Source organism: Capricornis sumatraensis, chromosome 6 (assembly GCF_032405125.1).
Source record: "Capricornis sumatraensis isolate serow.1 chromosome 6, serow.2, whole genome shotgun sequence".
Taxonomy (NCBI): Eukaryota; Metazoa; Chordata; class Mammalia; order Artiodactyla; family Bovidae; genus Capricornis; species Capricornis sumatraensis.
The window spans coordinates 103,609,380-103,629,860 of NC_091074.1; the positions used below are offsets into that span (position 1 = coordinate 103,609,380).

At 39.7% G+C, this 20,481-nt stretch overlaps 1 protein-coding gene across 1 annotated transcript in view; it reads right to left on the bottom strand.

Annotated features, from left to right (window-relative positions):
* Positions 1-464: 464 nt before the first annotated feature.
* The window catches only part of ABCA1 (ATP binding cassette subfamily A member 1), a 112,684-nt gene continuing 92,667 nt past the window's right edge, over positions 465-20,481 (bottom strand). Inside the window, exons 35-49 of the mRNA XM_068974276.1 lie at positions 20,119-20,288; positions 18,556-18,733; positions 16,420-16,535; positions 16,185-16,329; positions 14,473-14,596; positions 12,671-12,800; positions 12,285-12,405; positions 11,435-11,497; positions 10,534-10,640; positions 8,310-8,451; positions 7,811-7,945; positions 6,038-6,141; positions 5,340-5,432; positions 4,443-4,686; positions 465-3,815 (exon numbers count right to left, since the gene is read on the bottom strand). Coding sequence (XP_068830377.1) covers positions 3,675-3,815; positions 4,443-4,686; positions 5,340-5,432; positions 6,038-6,141; positions 7,811-7,945; positions 8,310-8,451; positions 10,534-10,640; positions 11,435-11,497; positions 12,285-12,405; positions 12,671-12,800; positions 14,473-14,596; positions 16,185-16,329; positions 16,420-16,535; positions 18,556-18,733; positions 20,119-20,288 — 2,013 coding nt within the window. The 3' untranslated portion in view covers positions 465-3,674. The remainder of the gene's footprint in view (positions 3,816-4,442; positions 4,687-5,339; positions 5,433-6,037; positions 6,142-7,810; positions 7,946-8,309; positions 8,452-10,533; positions 10,641-11,434; positions 11,498-12,284; positions 12,406-12,670; positions 12,801-14,472; positions 14,597-16,184; positions 16,330-16,419; positions 16,536-18,555; positions 18,734-20,118; positions 20,289-20,481) is intronic.

Here is a 20,481-nt window from a genome sequence, read left to right on the forward strand (position 1 = left end):
TTTTCTGAATCTGTAAATGTTTATATACAAAGAGGGTACACCCATGGCAGTCCTTGTACTTTTGGTTGAATAAACAAAAGCTCTGTTTTGCTGCCTTTGTGTTCCCTCAGTACCAAGGAAGCAATGAAGTTTTTATTAAATGGCTTAGCTACAGAGTAATTGTGGAGATCTCTGCAGCTTCATGATCATTAAGCAGAATAAGTTTACCTAAAGCCTCTTAAACTGAACCATGAAAGTTCCAAACACCCTTTATTTTCAAGTAGTCCCCTTGATTCTCCTGTGATTAACAGGACATTTAGTCTTTTCTAAAATTCTGCTTTTGATCCAAGTATCCTCCCTTCTCCAAGCAGACATTTCTTACTTCTGTAATGACTTTATAAGCTTTAACAGTAGGTGGTGCTATGAATGCACGAAAATAAATTAGTATAGACCACAACAGAACCATCACAGGTTTATTTTGTGACTTATAACAACATAGAAATATACCTTTTTTAATACTTTCTATAAAGTTATTGACAATACAAATTTTTTTTCTTTTTTTTCTTTTAATGAAAATGATTTAACTTAGAAATCTATTGTGAAACCTTTGTCTAGTTTTGCAATTCTCAGATATTCCAGTGCAAAAATAGATCCCATTAGAGACAGCATAAAGTGCTTGGAATGAAGGGTCAATGATAAAGAAAAAGCACAAAAACATGGTTTAATCCTAGGGTATAAGAAGGGAGAACAGAATTCTTAAAACTTATAGAAGTATAAACATTCTATAAAAAGGGATGCAACAATTCTGAAGAGAATTAGAACAATATTTCTATAATACTATATTACTAGTAAATGGTAACAAGAGTAGAAATTAATATCTCAATGTCAAAGTGGTTCAATATAATATGACACATGGCTCTTTGGAAAAAAATTTTTACCTGATATATACAACCACAAGAAGAAAACAGACAAATCCCTTTAGTCAATGATTACTATACAGTGAATGCTATGCAACATTTAATAGTCACAATGCATATGCCTTCAGTACAGATATTGAAATACAGTAGTTTGAGGTTTGGTTATTGGTTTTTTAACAATGACCTATTCTGGGTATCTGTATATAGAGGGCTTTGTTATTGTGTTCTTTTGTATTTTTTCATATTCACAGTTAATAAGGCTTCAGGTGTCCAAATGAAGCAAAAGCAGAAATCTCTGAACACTTAAAAAATTTTTTTTGTTGTTAAACTCACATGGTTACATTTCCACAGGGATGATATAGAAATTTTACTTGACTGAGCAGAGAGTAGTAGAGCAAATCTCTACTATAATTGGGCTTACCCAGAAAAATTTTAAAGACTGCAATTTGAATATCTAATAACAGTACTAATGAAGTAGATGAGTAGCTGTAGATTGTTTCTAGCTTAAGATAGCCTTTAAATCTATATCGAAATGTTGCATTTTTCAAAGTAGTTCACAGTATCTTTTGATTTTTTTAAAATATGGCCTTGAAGTAGAATAATCCAAAAAAGGGAGCTGCTCATGGTTTTAATACAATACAGATTTAGGACATGATTCTGCTGAAATGGGGAATCTAGCAGAAGCTTGATTTTGGAAAATACTAAACAAGGAGAAACAAACATTCTATGAATTTTATATCATTAAAGACAGCATAAAATATGAGTTTAGGCCAAGAATTATTGGGAAAATGTCTTTATTACTTGTTTATCATTTTAGAAAATATTGGCAATACTCTCTAAAGGTCATTTTCTTTCTCCAGGCAACAAGTTGCATGATAATATGCAATCAATTTTAAAAGAAAAAATGTATATTTGGAATAGATCTGAAATCTTGTACTTTTAGAATTAATATCTCATTTTTTAAAAGGAAAAGACATTAGTAATGATATTAAAAGATCACTTTAACTTCAAACAGTATTTCTCTCATAATTTTGTTGTCTCAAGACAGATAACATTCTTTTTAACAAGTGTTTACTGACTAAAAACAATTAAACTGCCTTGGAAAAGTCTGAAATAATTTTCATGTGGGGGCATTTGCTGCTTTTTTCCCATGATAGTGACTGAAGAGATAAAAAATTTGAGATTGTCAGAATGGGGTACCTGAGATTTTCAAAGCCAATATTCAAAGGTACTAAATGCCATAAGCCAAAGTTTTATGTTATTCAACAAGTTTTGAAGCTAATCTGTGACCCTATGACATAAACTTTCTTGGCTTTTGCATTGTTGCTGTTTTCAAAAAGTGGGCTGCCCAATATTCTTTCAGTGGGTTCCCACAACCACAACAAAACCTGTATTTGTAAACCAGTTATCTGATGAACATGGCACAGGAAATCTACTGAAACTTAATTTCTCCCCACGCCATCCATCCATACTCACTCAGTTATAACATACACTCAAAGAATACTTGACTAATGCGCTGATACTAAAAGTATGCTTAACGATCTTAAAGATACTTAAATATAATGTTGTCATGAGATCTTGGCCATCATACTGTTTTCAAGTCACTAGGCATTAGTCAGATAATCCATTTGCAAACATACGTGAAAAATTAAAGCTAGCGAGGAGGCGGTGTGGCCATACTCCTCTGTGCCACAGGGTTCTACAAAGAAGCCACTCTAAGTTTTTAGAAGTCACTAATAGAATTTACAATTCCAAATAACGTTAAAAGTACAAAGATTGTTCTCAGGAGACAACTCTGTCTTTTCATATTCTAGATGAATTCAAAAAGCCAGAAATAATACTATGCTTGTGTCAAACGACAAGATCTTGAGATGCACTGTACCGTGTTAGTAGACAAGCAGGACAAATGGACACAGACTTCCCTTGATTCCAAATACATCATCTCTTTCATCACATGCCATGGCCTCCCTAGCTTGCAGCCCCAACAATGTGGTTGCTGATTCTTTGCTTCTTACCTGGATCTAAGTATACTTAGAGTCCCAGAAAGATAATCTTGGAGACTCATGGTTCCAAGCAAAGGACAACAATGAAACCAAGTTTTGCTTTTGCATGTCACCATGCAGTTTCCATGTCACCATCACCAGAGCAGCTCAAAGAGGGAATCAAAGCAGGACTTTCCCCACACATGGCGCCATTTCATCACCTGGTATTTGATGATGTCAACAGACTGAGTAGCGCAGCTTTCACAAAAGTGTACAAGACATACCATGGTGCTTCAGGCTTTCTGAGAAACTTGGCACTAGTAATTCTGGCACACTCATTGCCAGCAGTGGCTATGTCACCAGGAAGCCAGTCTCTTGGCATGGCACGGCGTAATAAATGAACATGTGCATGCCTTTTGATTTTGAAAAATAATCACTGGCCATGACTTGATGAATTATTGTTGCAACCCCAGTACGAATACAAAGGAACAAAAAAAGTATGTCAAACTCATATGTCCACTGGGTTCCATACTAGAGTTTCACATGAGTAACAAACTAAATTCAAGTCTTTTTCACTCGAGAGCCATATGAGACATAGGCTACAAAGGCACTGCCCTTGTAATGGAATTTTGTTTTCATTGCATTGAATTGCATTGCATTGAAATAGTATCAGTACAGTATCCAGTTTACTTCTTCCCACAAAATCTTCTAGCTCTTTCCTCCGGAACACTTCTCGTGGTACAGAGGAAGGCCTAGCTCCTCCCTTCTTGCAGCCACCCTACATGGACAAGAGTCTTCATACATAACTCTCTTTCACTTTCTCATCCTGCAGGAAAGATGTGAGGACTGCAACATCCACTACTGTCTGGTTTTTGTGTAATGACAGGTCCTTTAAGTGGTCATCATCACTTTGGTCCTTGGCAAAGTTTACAAATACCTGTCAAAATGAAGACAGACCATTATAAACACCTCTAACTTGCTCTCTCTTTATTCAACTTGCACTTTTCCCCATGTGGAAATGAGGTCATATAGAAGAATCTGAGATTGAATAAATAGATTAACTAGAAAACTTTGTGTAGGAGGGAGAAAGGAATGATTGAAAAAGCATTAATCATTAAAAAAAGTAAAAAACTTCCCTTATATATTGCCCCTCCAAATCAACCAACCACTCAATCATCTATTTACTTTGACTCAAACAGACTTGATTAAAGGGAAGGGGGATGAAAACTAACATTTGGTGGATATCTACTCAGGGCCAGGATCTCTTTTGTACCTGATGTCATTTAATTTAAATGGGATACTGTACTTGGCCTAATACCTGCCCATGGCAGATACTCAATAAATTGCAGTTTTTATGATTAGTATGACAATTTATCCTCATAATAACCCTATGAAATCAGTAGCATCATCTCCCTTTTCAGATTCAGGGAGGTTAGGTAAAAAGCATAACAGCAGACAATCAGGAGTTCATGCTCAGATAATCTGTACTGTTCTCGGGCCCATAATGAAGGGGGAAGAGTCCTCACCCTGAAGAGCAAATCTACTTTTGACACTGAACGCTTACTTGGTCAAGTGTTGTCTGAGAGACAGAGTAGTCTTCTATGTGGAGTCGCTTTTTGCTCTGGGAAAGGATGCTGAAAATCCTGGCCAGGGAAGACAGTGAAGACGGAAGCTGATACTGAAGCATGTTCCGGTGCTTCTCCTTCAGGACGCTTCCTGGAAAGGCGAGTTCAAAGAACTCCTGTACAGGCTTCAGGTCAGGGTTCGACCCTGCTATTCGTACAACTATTGTATAACCATCTCCAAACCTGAAAGCAGGAAAAACAAAATCAAATTCAAGACTCTGGGGAAACTTCTCAAAAGAATACTTAACTCTTGGGTCCTGAAAGAGGAAATAGCCCCTGTCAGACCCAGAAATCAGTTTCAGAGAAAAGGAACCAGTTGTCATATACTGAATACCTATTCTATTTGAGCTGCCTTGCCAAGTGCTTTAGACATGACTTCATTTAATCCACACTTGGACCTGTGAGATGTTAGAGAAACTGAAACCTAGAGAGTTGGTCACTTGCTCATGATACAAAACTCAGAAGTGGTAGGGCTGGGGTGTGGACCCAACACCAGTCAAACCAACTGGTGTGTTTGACTCCAAAGTCTATGCTCCAACCTTACTGGCACATGTAAATCCTCCCATTACATCTCTATAACAAAACCAGAAAGTAGCTATTCCCAGAATACTGACTCTCAGAGAGGTTAAATAACTTGCCCAAGTGCATACAACCACTAAAAGGTAAAGAGAGAATTTGCATGCCGTTCTGTTGGACTTCAAAGTCCTCACTCTTTGCACTGTACCATTTTGTTCAGTTTATTTCCCTTTGTTTTAGAACCACCATGTATACATTCACAAAAGAATAAATACACAATTTCTCATTACGTGGGATCCCAAAGAAATTGTCTTTGTTACCTATTTTTCAGATGTTGAACACTGCCAAGACACCTGAACCGCCCATTGACCATAATTGCCATCCTGGTGCAAAGAGCTTCACATTCTTCCATACTGCGGGGACACAGAATGAGGTTTAGTCTGAGAAAGATGCTCCTGTAACCGTCAGAACATCACCATGACATCTGGCGTTTCAAAGAAACAGATTCTTAGCTTCCTAGAGTATAACTGCATCCTGCTAGAAATTTCATGAAGATGTAGGGAAAATAGTGCTCACTGCCGTGTCATTTACAATTGTGAAAAAGCTGAGAATGATCCAAGTGTCCATACAAAAGAGGAACGGTTAAGTAAACTAGGGTATATGCTAATGGAATACTATTCACTAATAGCTATAAGAAATGATGACACATCTCAATTAAACAGACTTGGAATACTGTTCTCAATATTGTTAAGTGAAAAAGAACTTGGTATATATGACAAAGCTTGCATTTTTATTTGTAAAAAACATATACACTGCGTATAGATTTGCAGAGGAAAACTCTGCAAAGATATATTGCCCAGTGATAATAATAGTTGTCTCCTGGTGATACATCAGGTGACCATAATTTTTTTTTCTTTGCCTTTCTGTGTTTTCTGTTTTTACACAGTGACCATATATACTACTTGGAAAACCTAAAAATTATACAACAACAAAGTCAAGCCAACTCTTCACTACAGACCTGTGAGAGGTAAGCACTACTGATCTCCCTTCCTTGATGATACTTAGGGCACAATTCCACAGGAAGCGCCGGGCTTTAGGGTCCATGCCTGTGGTTGGTTCATCCTGTAAACAGAATAGAATAAGTCTTATTATGTGTTGGAAAAAAATCAAAGATAGGTTTGGTCTTAAATGCTGAAGCGTTTTAGAAATAGCCTAAGGTTTAACTTACCATTCTATTTATTTCCTGATGGATCAAAAAACCAGACCTTACATAAAAGAATATTTCATATTTGTTCATAACCAGTTCACTTTTATAACTGTCACTGAGTAGAAAACTCAAATTTAATTTTTGTGAAGTTAAATTTCTCCAAATAAACAGAAAGGAAAAGGGAAAAGTCATTTAGTTTCAATCATCTTTTCATGACTGACAAGCATATACTAAAAATTATTTTTGTCTGAAATGCTACTGAAGTCAGTTCAAAAATTAAATAAATTTCTTCTTTTTTAATTCTAGTTCACTCTGGCTTAGCCTGTTATACTCTACTTGCTGGTCTTCAGTTCCGTTCAGTTCAGTCACTAGTCGTGTCTGACTCTTTGCAACCCCATGGACTGCAGCATGCCAGGCTTCCCTGTCCATCACCAACGCCCGGAGCTTGCTCAAACTCATGCCCGTTGGCGATGCCATCCAAAGATCTTATCCTCTGTCGTCCTCTTCTCCTCCTGTCTTCAATCTTTCCCAGCATCAGGGTATTTTCTAGAGTCACTTCTTCACATCAGGTGGCCAAAGTATTGGAGTTTCAGCTTCAGCATCAGTCCTTCCAATGAATATTCAGAAATGATTTCCTTTACAATTGACTGGTTTGATCTCCTTGCAGTCCAAGGGAGTCTCAAGAGACTTCTCCAACACCACAGTTCAAAAGCATCAATTCTTTGGCACTCAGTTTTGTTTATAGTCCAACTCTCATATTCATACATGACTACTGGAAAAACCATAGCTTTGACTAGATGGACCTTTGTCAGCAAGGTAATGTCTCTGCTTTTTAATATGCTATCTAGATTAGTCATAGATTTTCTTCCACGAAGCAAAAATCTTTTAATTTCATGGCTGCAGTCACCATCTGCAGTGATTTTGGAGCCCCCCTAAGAAAAGTCTGTCAGTGTTTCCATTGTTTCCCCATCTATTTGCCATGAAGTGATGGGATCGGATGCCATGATCTTAGACTTGCTGCTTTTAGAGAAACAAATTCTAAATCTAAACACTCTGGATAACTTTAAAGCCTCAGTCCAAGGCTTCTTCCTGTAATAACCTCAGTGCCCTTCTCCTCTACAGAAGAAAAAGGTCAAAGGCCACTGTTGGTCTGATCTTCTGTTTTCCATTTATCCATATGTGAGGAACTATGACCCAAAGGTGCTACTTAGGAATCCTGAAGCTGTAACAACATTCTCTATCTCCAGAGGATGAACACATAGATGGCATACAGAATGGTCCAAAGAAAGTTAAATCCTACACCCAGCCTCAGTAACACTTGTTGGGATTCTCCATGCCAGAGAAACAAGGTCCCTGGAGTATCTCCCTGTCTGTAACATCCGAGGGCAAGGCAGATACACCCCATGTGTGTTACGAAGAGGGATGGGGAGCTTCCCTCTGGTTCCTCATCGGGCTATTCCTCATCGGGTGAGGTGGGGCTTGCCATTGCCAAGCCAGTCATGCACATCCTGGACATCCAGGACTTTAGAATAGAGATGCTTTCCATTCAGGCCAGAACAGGGTTTTCCATTCAGTCACACTCACCAGAAACACCACTGGAGGCCCGCCAATCAAAGCCATGGCTGTTGAGAGCTTGCGCTTATTGCCTCCACTGTAGTTCCCAGCATATTTTTCTCCATACTTCACAAGTCCCAGTTTCCGAATCGCCCACTCGCCAACCTAAGAGTGATAAAAGAGCACCTTGACCTTTGCTGGGTTTGGTAATTTTATCATGCTTTCTTACACTTACGTGTGAGAATTCTTTCACTGAGTAGGACCAGATTCTTACGATCATGACCTGGATAGTGCCCACCGCACAGGAAGCAGCACCCCCTCTCTGCCCAGAGTGAGCCTGATCTCCCATCCCTACCCCACCGCCGCAGCCTCCCCCTTTGAAAGTAGCTGCAAAGAGCCGGCACTTCCTGTCGCTGCACCCATAAGGAAGAACAGCCTGAAGCCGATGGCCATGTGCGAAGGTCACAGCCATAAGGTAGGCTGTCAGGATGCCAAAGCAGGCAGGCTGGCTTTCCAGTGCCCACAGTACCTTGCCTACTTCTTTCTCCGGGACTCCTCTCAAAAGGGCAAAGAACTCCACGTGTTCTCTTCCAGTCAGCAGCTCTGTGATGGCATCAAACTGAGGGCAATAGCCCATGTTCTGATGGACTTCGTGGATGTCTGATAAGATACTGCAAAGAAAAGCAAAACTGGTCAGGGTTTTAAGCATTTTGGTACCCTGGTCAGACCATCTTGCCTAACATTCTATACCCTGTGCTTGTGCATGACAAACAGACCAGTGAGCACACTTGCTTATAGCTTCAAGGAACAGCCTTTCTGCCCTCAGGATATCAACAATCTTAGTCACGCTATCCAGGGGCTTTAATATGAAGTGTCCATTCCTGACTTGATTCTGTGGCCCAGTCATATGCACCATGTGCTCTATTGCTTCATTTAAGCCAGAGGAGGCCCAGCAATTTGGGTGACTTCCCTCTGCTTTTAGTTGCCTATACACTGACTTGGCCACAGCATGATCCAAACCCTATGGTCCTACTAAATATTCAACGCACAAACTGCCCTGGTTTTGAAGGTTTTCATGATGAGAACCTGATGACAACAAAAAATGTAACTACAGACACAATTTTACATATACTGGTGGGGGCAGCTTTTAGGCCCCATGAAGCCAATCTAGGGTTAAGGATCCCTGGTGTAGGAGGAAGCTCAGTGTCACATCCAGTCTGGCGGCTACACTTCAGTCACCTCTGGAGAGCCATGGGTTCAGCCTGTCAGCAGTGTTCATTCCTCTCTGCACATCAATTAGTAGGCCCAGGTCCAATGTTTTCCAGAACTGAAGTGCTCACAGACCCTTCGCCTAGACCTCACAACTACACTGCTCATACCAGTATTCAGAATCAGGCAATGTGATGAACCTTAGTCTGGACCAGTTATTGCTACTACTGCTATATACCCCAGGAGCCTGGTACTAGAAACAAACCTGGGGAACCATGTATGTAGCCTCAGGCCTGCTATTCTAAAAATTCCGTTCTCTTAAACCGCCTTTACACTGTTACTAAAACAAATGTAAGATGCAGAGAAAAGTCATGAGTACATTAAGTTCCTTGATGTTTTCAATTTTATTGGCTAGTAGCCCTCTGTCCAAATTGTGAGTCATCCCTCATTTGTACATTATGAAATAAATTTAGTAGGCCACAACTAGTATTATTAAAATGGCATGGCAGAGAGTGGAGTAAGAAATATTGAATGCACTATAAGCAGTAAGAGTAGGTAGTATTTTACAAAATTATTTAAGCTATATGCCTGTTTACATGTTTTTATGCATTTACTTGACTGAGAGGTAAGATGTATTTGCTATTATGGGACATGATCAAAAAGTTTGAAAGCCATTTGTACCATTTCTCCATATAAAAAGCCCAGAGAAGTTCCACATATTTAGAATGCTCAAGGGTTTCACTTTCAAAGTTGCCTAGCAGGACTGTACTGTAGGCATACTGTACGCCTTAAGATCAGGCTGCTCAGTGATCTCTGCATTTTCAAATAATAGCCCAGTGGTGACATCCATTGTTGGCATAACCTTTAGAGGGCAATTTCACAGGTATATAACCTTTTATCTTGATGAAACAATCAAAATGAATACAAGGACATATTTAGTGAAAAACAGAAACAAATATCCAACAATTAAGGAACTAGTGAAATAAATGTCCAACAATAAGGAAATAGTGAAATAAACTACAGGTACGTGTACATAGAGGCATTTTATGCAGCAATGTAAAATTCTACATCTTAGAATATGTAACCCAAGTCATTAGCAACAAAAAACTAATTTAAAAATCTAGATCTAATATAATCTCAATATAATCTAATATAATCTCATACATAAATATAATATATATATATAAAATAGAGATTTGGGTTGATGGGAATGTTGTAAAATTGTATTGTGATAATGGTTGTACAACTGTGCATATTGCCTAAAGGTCACTGAATTGTACTCTTAAAACAAGCAAACTGTAAGGTACATAACTTATACCTGAACAAATCTGTTAAAAAAAATAAAGTGAAACTAAAAGGTAATGTAAATAGTCATTATCTGTAGGTACTGGGATTATGGATTTTTATTTTCTTCTTTACAGTTTACTATATTTCAACATTTTTAGAAACTATACAGTGCTGTTATATCAACAAAATCACAACATATTCATTTAAATAAAGTTTAAAAAAAGTCTTTGTGGCAAAATACAGACTTGTTTTCTCACCTATTTTTGTTAAGGAAAGCATCTCCTCTGGTAACAGTGGTATCTCCTGTTAACATCTTGAAAGTTGATGATTTCCCAGCTCCATTAACACCCAGAAGTCCAAAGCACTGAAAATGATTGGGAAAATGATTGGGTCAGTAATATTAGCAAACTATTAAAAATCTGAATATAAAAGATTAATAAATAGTCACCTCAGCTTCATTTTTATGTAACATGATCCTAAAATGTCACTCTTAATGAAGAGTAAAATATTTTCCAGGTTTTCAGAAGTCATATGGATGTTTAATCATACATTTTATAATGGAACCATTTTAAATGTGGATGTATTTGTAAATATTCTTTGAGTTGTTGGGTTAAAGCCAAAGTTAACGAGTGAAAAACAGTGATAAAAGCCAACAAATCAAATTTTACCATCGAATCTAGCTAAAGGGTATATAAGAATACAAACATAAATAAAGAGAAAATCTTTTTAAAAATCTATTTGAATTTCATTATCATCTTGAATGGATCACAAAATCACTTTCTAGATGAACATACTTTTCTTAAATTGTCTGAGATTATCCAAAATTGTTGATACACGGGGCCACTAGTTTTGATATATGCATGCATGTGTGCTTAGTCACTTCAGTCGTGTTGGACTCTCTGACACCCCATGGACATGGCCCGCCAGGCTCCTCTGTCCATGGGGTTCTCCAGGCAAGAATTCTGGAGTGGGTTGTCATTTCCTTCTCCATTTGATATATGGGGCCCTCAAACTTTCAATGACTGACTGCTACACATAGATATAAATGGAGTAGCCTTTTTAAATCACTTTTAACTTCTTACAGACATTGTTGTTTGACTGGAGTAGAGACAGTCTGAATTAATAGGAGCAAACACAATATGGATAGAGCGCCTTTACCTCACCAGGAGGAATGCCAACGCAGATCCTGTCAACAGCAGGTTTCCTCTTTCTTCTGTATACCTGAAACCAGCAAAATGCAAAAAGTCATGAGCTGCAGTGACTCACTGCTCTCCCAGGCAACTGTGGAAGAGGGAATTATGACCTAAACACACCACGAGATTCAACTCATTGATAAGACTAAGTCAGATACTTAGTGTGCCAAAGCCTTGGTCTGTCTCTGTGGCAACTGGCTTTTGAATGACTCTGATGCTCAAAATATAAATGAATTTCTTTGTATTTTTAATTGAATATCAGACTTTAAAAAAATATATTTGTCATTAACATCTACATAATTTTTATTTAATATATAGACACTGCAGATATTTTAAAAATTAAATTCTATGGGATAAAAATTTGTTATCAAAACATTTCAAATATTGAACATATTACAAAAAACTGAATTATTGTTGTTCTGGCACCTAGAAGGGGCCAAAATAGATCCTCCTCTTAATCAATGGGGATTTATCAGCTTTTTTGAAATTCAAAATCAATCATTTATTCTCCCAACTTCAGCTTTGACTCAATATAAAATATTAGATGTTTTAATAACTAACACGTAAATATAAACATGAAAATCAAACATACTCAAGAATGAGAATTCACTTTAAAATTATTCTCAGTAGGATTTCTTTAATTAGAGAAGTCTCCATGGTGTATTTTAAGTAAAATTAAATTGACAGAAACTTGGTATAAATGCACCTTTTAGGAAGCATGCTCCTTTTATTAAGTGAGTCAGCAAAATGCTAGTTTCTAACATATAAAGCTGAAAAAATTGAAGGCAAGTTGTAGCCTGTCTTCACTGTCTCACCTTAGTCAACTCCTTGATTTCCAAGATGTCATTCTGTCCTCCACCATCAAGAATTCTCTGTCTTTCCCTCCTCACATCTTCATCCTCATCATTCAGAGGAGGAAGCTTTGCCTTTACAGGTCTTAGGGGGAAGAAAATTAAGAAGAAGAAAAAAATCAACCTTTCAAGTTATGTTCTAAGTCCAAGACCCAGTTTCTACATCAGTCCTATAAAATCCACACTCCAGCATTGTCAGTACTGTTGGACAGGGGATGCCCACATTGGGAGAATCAGTTTGATTATCCGCTTTGCGTTCAAGTCAACCCAACCACCATTGAGTGTTTCCCTGTGCTCCATCCGCTGTGACCCTCCACCAGGTGCTCAGTGAGTTCTGCAAGAAAGCTCACCTGGGCCTGATGAAGAATCGGTACTGGATCAGCACAGTGATGAGGAAGAACACCACTCCTTCCACAGCCATGGCAAAGAGATTTCGTCCCACTAAGTCCCAAGACAGTGGTGAGACAAAGCGGTTCTCCCCTGGACACAGTGCAGAGATCAAATCAGAACGGAGGCACGAGAGACCAAAGCCCTTCCTCAAATTCAGGCTCAAATTTACCTATGTTTTGAACCCAGGTCTCCCGCGTTGCAAGTGGATTCTTTACGAGATGAGCCACAAGGGATGCCCAAGAATACTGGAGTGGGTAGCCTATCCCTTCTCCAGTGGCTCTTCCCAACTCAGGAATTGAACCAGCGTCTCCTGTATTGCAGACAGGTTCTTTACCAACTGAGCTCCTATGGAAGCCCATTTCTACAAATACCAATGGTTATCACCCATTTTAGGGATCTGGTCATGGCACTAATGGTAGAGAACCGCCTGCGAATGCAGGAGATATAAGAGACACGGGTTCAATCCCTGGGTCAGGAAGATCCCCTGAAGAAGGGCATGGCAACCCACTCCAGTATTCTTGCCTGGAGGATCCCATGGACAGAGGAGCCTTGTGGGCTATAGTCCATAGGGGTGCAAAGAGTTGGACATGACTGAAGCCACTTGGTACATCACCCGTGATAAGGACGAAAAAATAAAGGAGTCACCAGTTTCCAAGTCTGACTTAAGGTAAGGTTTAGAGAAGCGTACTGCAATGCAGTATCAATCAGAATTTCAGAGTCAACATGTATTAGATCTGTAACTTCATCTAAGAAATCTAATGCTTCCTTTTGAATGAGATGTGCCAAAAATTCTTTGTGAAAAGGCAAGCAATCCAGGGTAATTTTTAGGGTCAGTATTTTAACAAATTATTAGCTTCACTAAGAAAGATTAGAAAGCACATTAAAAGATGCTCCTTTCAGTAGCGTATAATGTAATCTAGGGATTTCCCTGGTGGCTCAGACAGTAAAGAATCACCTGTAATACAGAAGACCTGGATTTGCCTCTGGGTTGGGAAGATCCCCTGGAGGAGCACATGGCAACCTACTCCAATATTCTTGCCTGGAGAATCCCCATGGACAGAGGAGCCTGGTGGGCTACTGTCCATGGGGTCACAAAGAGTCAGACAGGACTGAGCGACTAAGCACAGCACAATATAATCTAGTAACTCAATTCACCTCATTTTATATAAATATTCCTTAAATTCCTTATATATCTCCTTTGTACCTCCAAGCTTAAAAAAATAGTCCCTCTTCTATGCCCATTAAATAACATGGCCCATCTAACTATATGAGCAAGTCGATAAAGAATAGTAATGTGGGCACAGGAGAGATTTTTTAAAGACTCTAAAGGCAGAAAGAGCTGCAGTAAATTATCTTTTTATAGACTGTATAAAAGGTAATATAGGACCCCACCTGCAGGTCCATGATCTTCCTAATAGACCCAAAGTTTGCAGCTTTCCTTTCTATTCTCTGGCCAGTACCTAATTCTTAAGAGCTGTGATTTGATTTTTCCAATGACTTTAACAAATGCCACCAGTGGTACCAGGCACTGGGTCCAAGCTAAAACCAGTATTTTTCCCTACCTCCAAAACCATGTTCTCACCTTTCAGACAAATGGCTGTGTCAGACAAGCCATAGCCAACTGTGCTGATATGAGCCCTATCAGCGGAGGGAAGTCCTAGGCCCAGTCACCAGCCTTTTTCCAAAATAAAGGCCAAAGTATCAAGACCCATACAAACTCCCATCCCTATTAAAACATCCTGTAGCCACTGCTGTCACTCACCAAACCTTTCCAAGGCATCAGCCATTGCCTGGTTTTTCACCATGTCAATGAGCCCCCGTCCCAGGCAAAAATGTGGGAAGATCAAGAACACTGACTTCAGGATATCATTGATGTTATTCAGCTTCTAAAAAAAATAAGAGACAGACTGTATGTCTTTTATGATGCAGGCTAAAAACTGACCAAGGTCTAAAATATGAGAGTGAAGAAAAAGTTTGATTCCTTGAGGTCAAACTTAATCTTTGATTCAGATACCAATAAACAGCAGCAGCCATAGCTAATGATATATAATGTAGCAAAAGTTTTGCTCTTTAGAAAATTTGGAATAATGCTATGAGTATGGAAGGAAAATGAGCAAAGTTTAGAAATATGATTGCATTTAATCAAAAGCAAATCCAACACAAAACATTTGCTTAGCATTTTAAAAGCAAATTGCTCATGTTTGGGTCAATATATTTCAGTTTCAGGATTTTGCTGGAATTTAAATAATTCTTCTCAAATACATGAATCTAGCAATGGCCAAATACCTAACAACTAAGTAAGCTGCTAAGTGCTGGATGCACTGGGCTAGGGAAGAGGAGAGCTAAAGATGATTAAGAAACAGTCTCTACTCTGAAGAAAAGAAATATAGAAACAAGAAATTACTACATAATTGGATGTGTTGTCCTGGAGGCATGAACTGTGTGAGCTTTGGAAGCACAGAGAAGAGCGAGTACCTGCTATACGGCAGGTAAGCAAAACTTCAGGCTGAAGCTTAGTTTTGACAGAATTGGGTGGTAGCTCACATTGCTGGTGAAGAGCTCCAACAACAGAGTGGCCACACTGCCACTGAGGAAGAGGCTCACACTGGTGAGGACCATGTGGGCTGGGCTGGGGGTCCTCAAACAGGCCTGTGGGCCTGCGGAGGGTTTAAGGAACCCTTCAGCCGAAGCCTACCATGTTGGGAAAGGGTGTGGTGGGGACTGTCCAGGAAGGATTATACACCTCTGAAAGGCCTTGTGGGTTAAGTTAAGGTGTCTGGACAAAAGCAATGACAACTGAAATGGACAGGAAACCTTGTTTGAGAGATCTGTAATTGAGGGAACTGGCAAGGTCACCAACTGAATGTGGGAGAAATAAGCAAAAGCAAAGCAGATAAATAGCTCTAATACTGCCAGCTGGGGTGACTGGGGGGATTGTAATGCCATCCAGTGTGACAGGAATGGCAAGAGAAATACTGGGTTCTGAGGGGAAGATGACTGGGACGTGACCAGTCTAGGGTATCTTTCAGTTAATCTAAACGGAGCCACCCACTGGGCAAGTGAGACTGTGGGGCGAGAGTTCAATGGAAGAGTCAGGGCTTAAGGCACAGATCTGAGAGAGAACAATGTGAGACACTGAGAGGTGGGGGTAAAAGCTTCCAGAATGAACAGCATCACCCAGAGACAGTTCCTACAGTGGGAAACAAGATGGCAGAGGACCGAATACTGGAGAAAGCAACACTTGGACAGAAAGGAGTATAAAAGGACTTGTCGAAAGAAACAGAAAGATTTGATCGGAGACACACAAGGTAAAGGAGAAGCAAGAGATGCTACGCAAACCCAGGAAAGACAGACTGCAAAAGTTCAGACTGGTCCATGGGGTCAACGCCACAGGCGAGCGGAATACAATCATGACAAACACTATCCCCTGGCTCCAGATATGGTCATCCCAGCATCTCTTTCCACAGAACTCACATTGTTGGTGAAGAGCTCCAGCACAAACGTGGCCACACTGCCATTGATGCCGATGAAGAGGTTCACGCTGGTGAGGACCACGTAGGCTGTGCTGGGGATCTTGAACACGAAGGAGGCTGGGTACATGAGAGGTGTGATGGACCACCTGGTGAGGCACAAAGACACATGTCCACTGGGTGTCCTCCACCTTCTCTCTGACAGTGGATTCCATCTGCCCCATCCAGAGGTGCCTTACCCATACAGCAAAAGTAGAAGAGCGAGCACAGGGAGGTTGGTAGAGGACACGTAGGACTTCTGCTGGAAGCAGATGAAGATGATAATGACCAGCGTGGCCGGGACCACATAGTTGCACTAAAAGTGAAACAAGGAAACCAAGGTCACCCCTAAGTCAAAGACACAACACATCTCAAGTCTTCACCATCACTGGACAAGAAAGGGCAGATAAACATATTGAAGAATAACTGTGAATTAATGAAGGCACAAAAACTATTAATCAAAATACTGGACAGCACATTTTGACAAGCCTTTTACCCCCGGCTGATTTTATAAACTGCATGTCCTTTCTGTCGTTCCAACAGATAAGCCAAGGTGTCACGCTCAGTAAACTTACTGAAGGATGGATTCCCAGTCAGAGTAATTTCAATTTCACAGGCAGCAAGTAAGCTGCCATTACTCTTCCCGAAGATGACTGTGTCTGTTTCATCATTAATGCTATATTACAGTCTGCCCAAGTTCAAGCTCTCCTGTAATCTATTTATGAGGTAAGCACTTATAACATCAATGTCAGGACAGTTTCATCACACCAAGACTAATTTTAAAGTCTGTCCTGACAGTGTCTCAAGCATTAAAATGCAGAAATAAAGTCTTGACCACAAGACAATTACAGGAATTCGCAGCTGGCAGAGCAAAGCACAGGCAGGGAGGTAGCAGTGGGCTTGCCAGCTGTTAGAAGAATTTGTAGCTTCAGACTGCAGGGCTCTGTGCCTCAGTCACATCCTACCCAACTGTGTTCTTCAACAACTTAGATGAAGACATGCTTACAGCAAATTTCAGAGGTTCTACAGCAGGGAGAGATGGATAATATACAGGAAGATAATAGTGTTCCTGAGTCAGGGACTTGATCTTTCATCTCTGAATCTGTGATGCCTGGCAGAGTTAGATACACAGTGAGCAGTCAGTATGTATGTGCTTACTCAATAAAGCAATCATTCGATTAAGACAAAAAACAAAACAAATGGACATCCCATAAAATTTAGTTTAACAGGAAAAAAGTTTTATATGTGCTTTAAAAAACCTTTATGTTTATAAATAAAGCTATATATAAAGGTTGAAAAGAGTCAACTGCATTAGTAAACAGTGAAAAAGACCCCATTTAACAATACCTATGAAGCAGAGGTTTCAGTTCCCTACAAGTTGCCAATAAGACCACACTACTTCAAAACTGCAGCACCCTTGGGCTGAGGAAGAGGAGTATGGGATAAAGATCAATTGCCTCTAGACCCGTAACCATTTGGATGTCAATCTGATTATAAGGCTAATTCTAGGCTTTGTTCTTCAAAGAGCACATTAACAATATGGAGTGTGGGCCACAGAGAGTGTGGCCATCAGGTCAGAACAGTGACAAGTCTGAGAGGCTTGCTATAACCAACACAGACATCATCATCATCACTCACACTTCTACAGGGCTTCAGAGATTACAAAGTGTGTTCTCATATACCATCTTATCTGGGGAAGATTTAGGATAAATGATAGGTGTCTTCAAATATTTGAGGGTATATCCAATGGGAGAAGAATTAAATTTTCTGTGTGGCCTATAATTAATGGAACTCATAGGGAGATACATTTCAACTCTGCTTTATAAAAATAATTTGAACTTCAGAATTCTTTGACACCCTCCATATTGGCTCAAACAGAAGCATTATATTACAGCTGACATGAAAACAGATCTGCAAGGGATGGATAAGCTTCCAGTAAAACAAAAGATGTTTTCAAATGGCAGGTTGAGTTCCTGGTAAGACAAAGAATATCCTGACTCTGGAGGTTAAAAATCTATCAGACAAGTTAGAGGCACTGACTTAGAGTTCCGACTGAGTGTTCCACCTCAGTTCTTTAAAAGGTTGTCACTTAGGCAATGAGGTGGTGGTGGTATCAGTTGCAGTCCCTTTGGACTGATTTTCTCTGGTGTAACATCAGTCGTGTGCTGAAGGTCGTGTTTGGTGACATGAAAGTGTACAACTGTGCCTGCCTTATCCTCTTTCATTCATCTTTGATTAGCTGGAACATTTCCTGGTGAAGGCCAGAAGCCCTTCCATCCGTCCAGTCTAGAGCCCTGATGGAGGTTTATGGAGCAGCAGCAGGCGGGTGGTCTTACCATGTCCCAGACAAAATTGGAGAGCCAGTATATGACAGGCTTCACTCCGCTGATGAACTGCAGGTGCTTCGCTTTGGTGACGCGCTCCTGGATCAGGAACACGACAAAGCTGGCCGGGACGAAGGACATCGCGAAGATGACACAGATGGACACAAGGACGTCCACGGATGTGGTCATCCTGAAAAAGACAGTGCAGCTGAGGGCACAATCAGAGCATGCAGACACACATGCGCGTGCACACATGCACATGCACACACACACCCACACACGAATGTCTGAAGCATACACACACACACAAGCACACACACATGAATGTCTGAAGTATACACAGATACACACACATACGAATGTCTGAAGCATACACACACACACACACACATACATGAATGTCTGAAGCATACCCCAGGGAAAAAGATCTGTTCACCACATATATTTCATTCAGGGTTAAAGATGATTATTTTCAAGCAAAAAAAAAAATCTTGATAATTCAAATGCAAAACTGCTTCTACTGAGGTCAAAGAGAGTCCACGGCCAAAACGAAACTATTAAAGGAAGTCTAGGAGTGGCCTAATAGCATTCACTTTGTTCTACTAGTCTTGATCTTTTATGAGCAACAAGCTGTAAATTTTTACACATAAGGGAATAGTATAGCTTGAAAACTAAATAAAGCAGAAATATTAGTGTGAAACTATTCAAACAACAATTTCTGGCTGTAAATGAATTTGACAACAAAAGAGCATGGCATATCAATCTAACACAAAAATTCCATCAGATCCTTATTATAAGAAAAATAGCCTTATAAGCCCATTAAATGGGATATAATATATATTATTTCTTTATATACATTTCATATAAGCTTGGTATAAAGATCCTAGTGACATACATTGATATTCCATACAAGTGAAGCAGAAACTATAACTGTGCCATACTCCATAAACAAGAAAGGAACCTAACATGTATTGAATATCAACCTTGCACTGAAGGCCAGACTTGTCCATTTACATGAAATGCCTCACTTAATACCATGTATCTAGAAAGTTTAAAAAACCAGATTTAAACCCAGATCTCTATGATTTCAAAGGCTATACACTCTGAACTAGATCATACTGGCTTTAACACCATACACACATACACACACACACATGCTGTCTCTCTCTCCCTCTCCAGGAATTAATAAACACACAAGCTGATAAAAGTGTGTTTCACTAAGTTTAAAAATAGTTGTTTCGAAACAAATGAAATTGATTTTTTAATTAAACATTGTGTTAAGAGTGAGTCAAAATATTTTAGAATCACATTAACAATTTAACTTACTTTAAATGAATTCATTAAATGTAATAATGGCTTTAATTATTACAGAGGCATCTATCTTGTGTAGTTTAATCTCTGCCCAGTCAATTCATAAACTGATCATTTTTTGTCCAGAGCCTGGACCAACCCAGACATACATAACATACCTCCGTCCCCAGCTGTTATTCTACAACCAGCTTCATACTTCTTTCCCCTGCACCACAATTCCCCCAACACCCTCCCCTCTCCCAAATCAGACACAGTGACACTTACAGAGCCACTTCTGAGAGCTGCTGCTTGGTGAGGTTCAGTGGGTGATTGAAAGCAGTAATCCCATACTGGCTGGGGTTCGCTCCCTTCTGCAGATTGGCCCGGAGAATGGCATTGTTGATGACATTCAAGAAAGAGCTGATGGCGTGCCAGCCCTTGTTGTTGAACCACACCTGAAATAAAACATACCAGGTACAAAGTACTGCTCCTAACCCCTGTTCCCAAAGTTTGGTGCACACACACAAAACATGCACATGAACTCCAGAAATTTCAGTCACACCTAAAGATAAAACATGATCAGAGAACATGGTAAAGAGGTAACAAGGGCCAGGGTGTGCCCAGCACTGACCGTGAGGTCAGGCAATA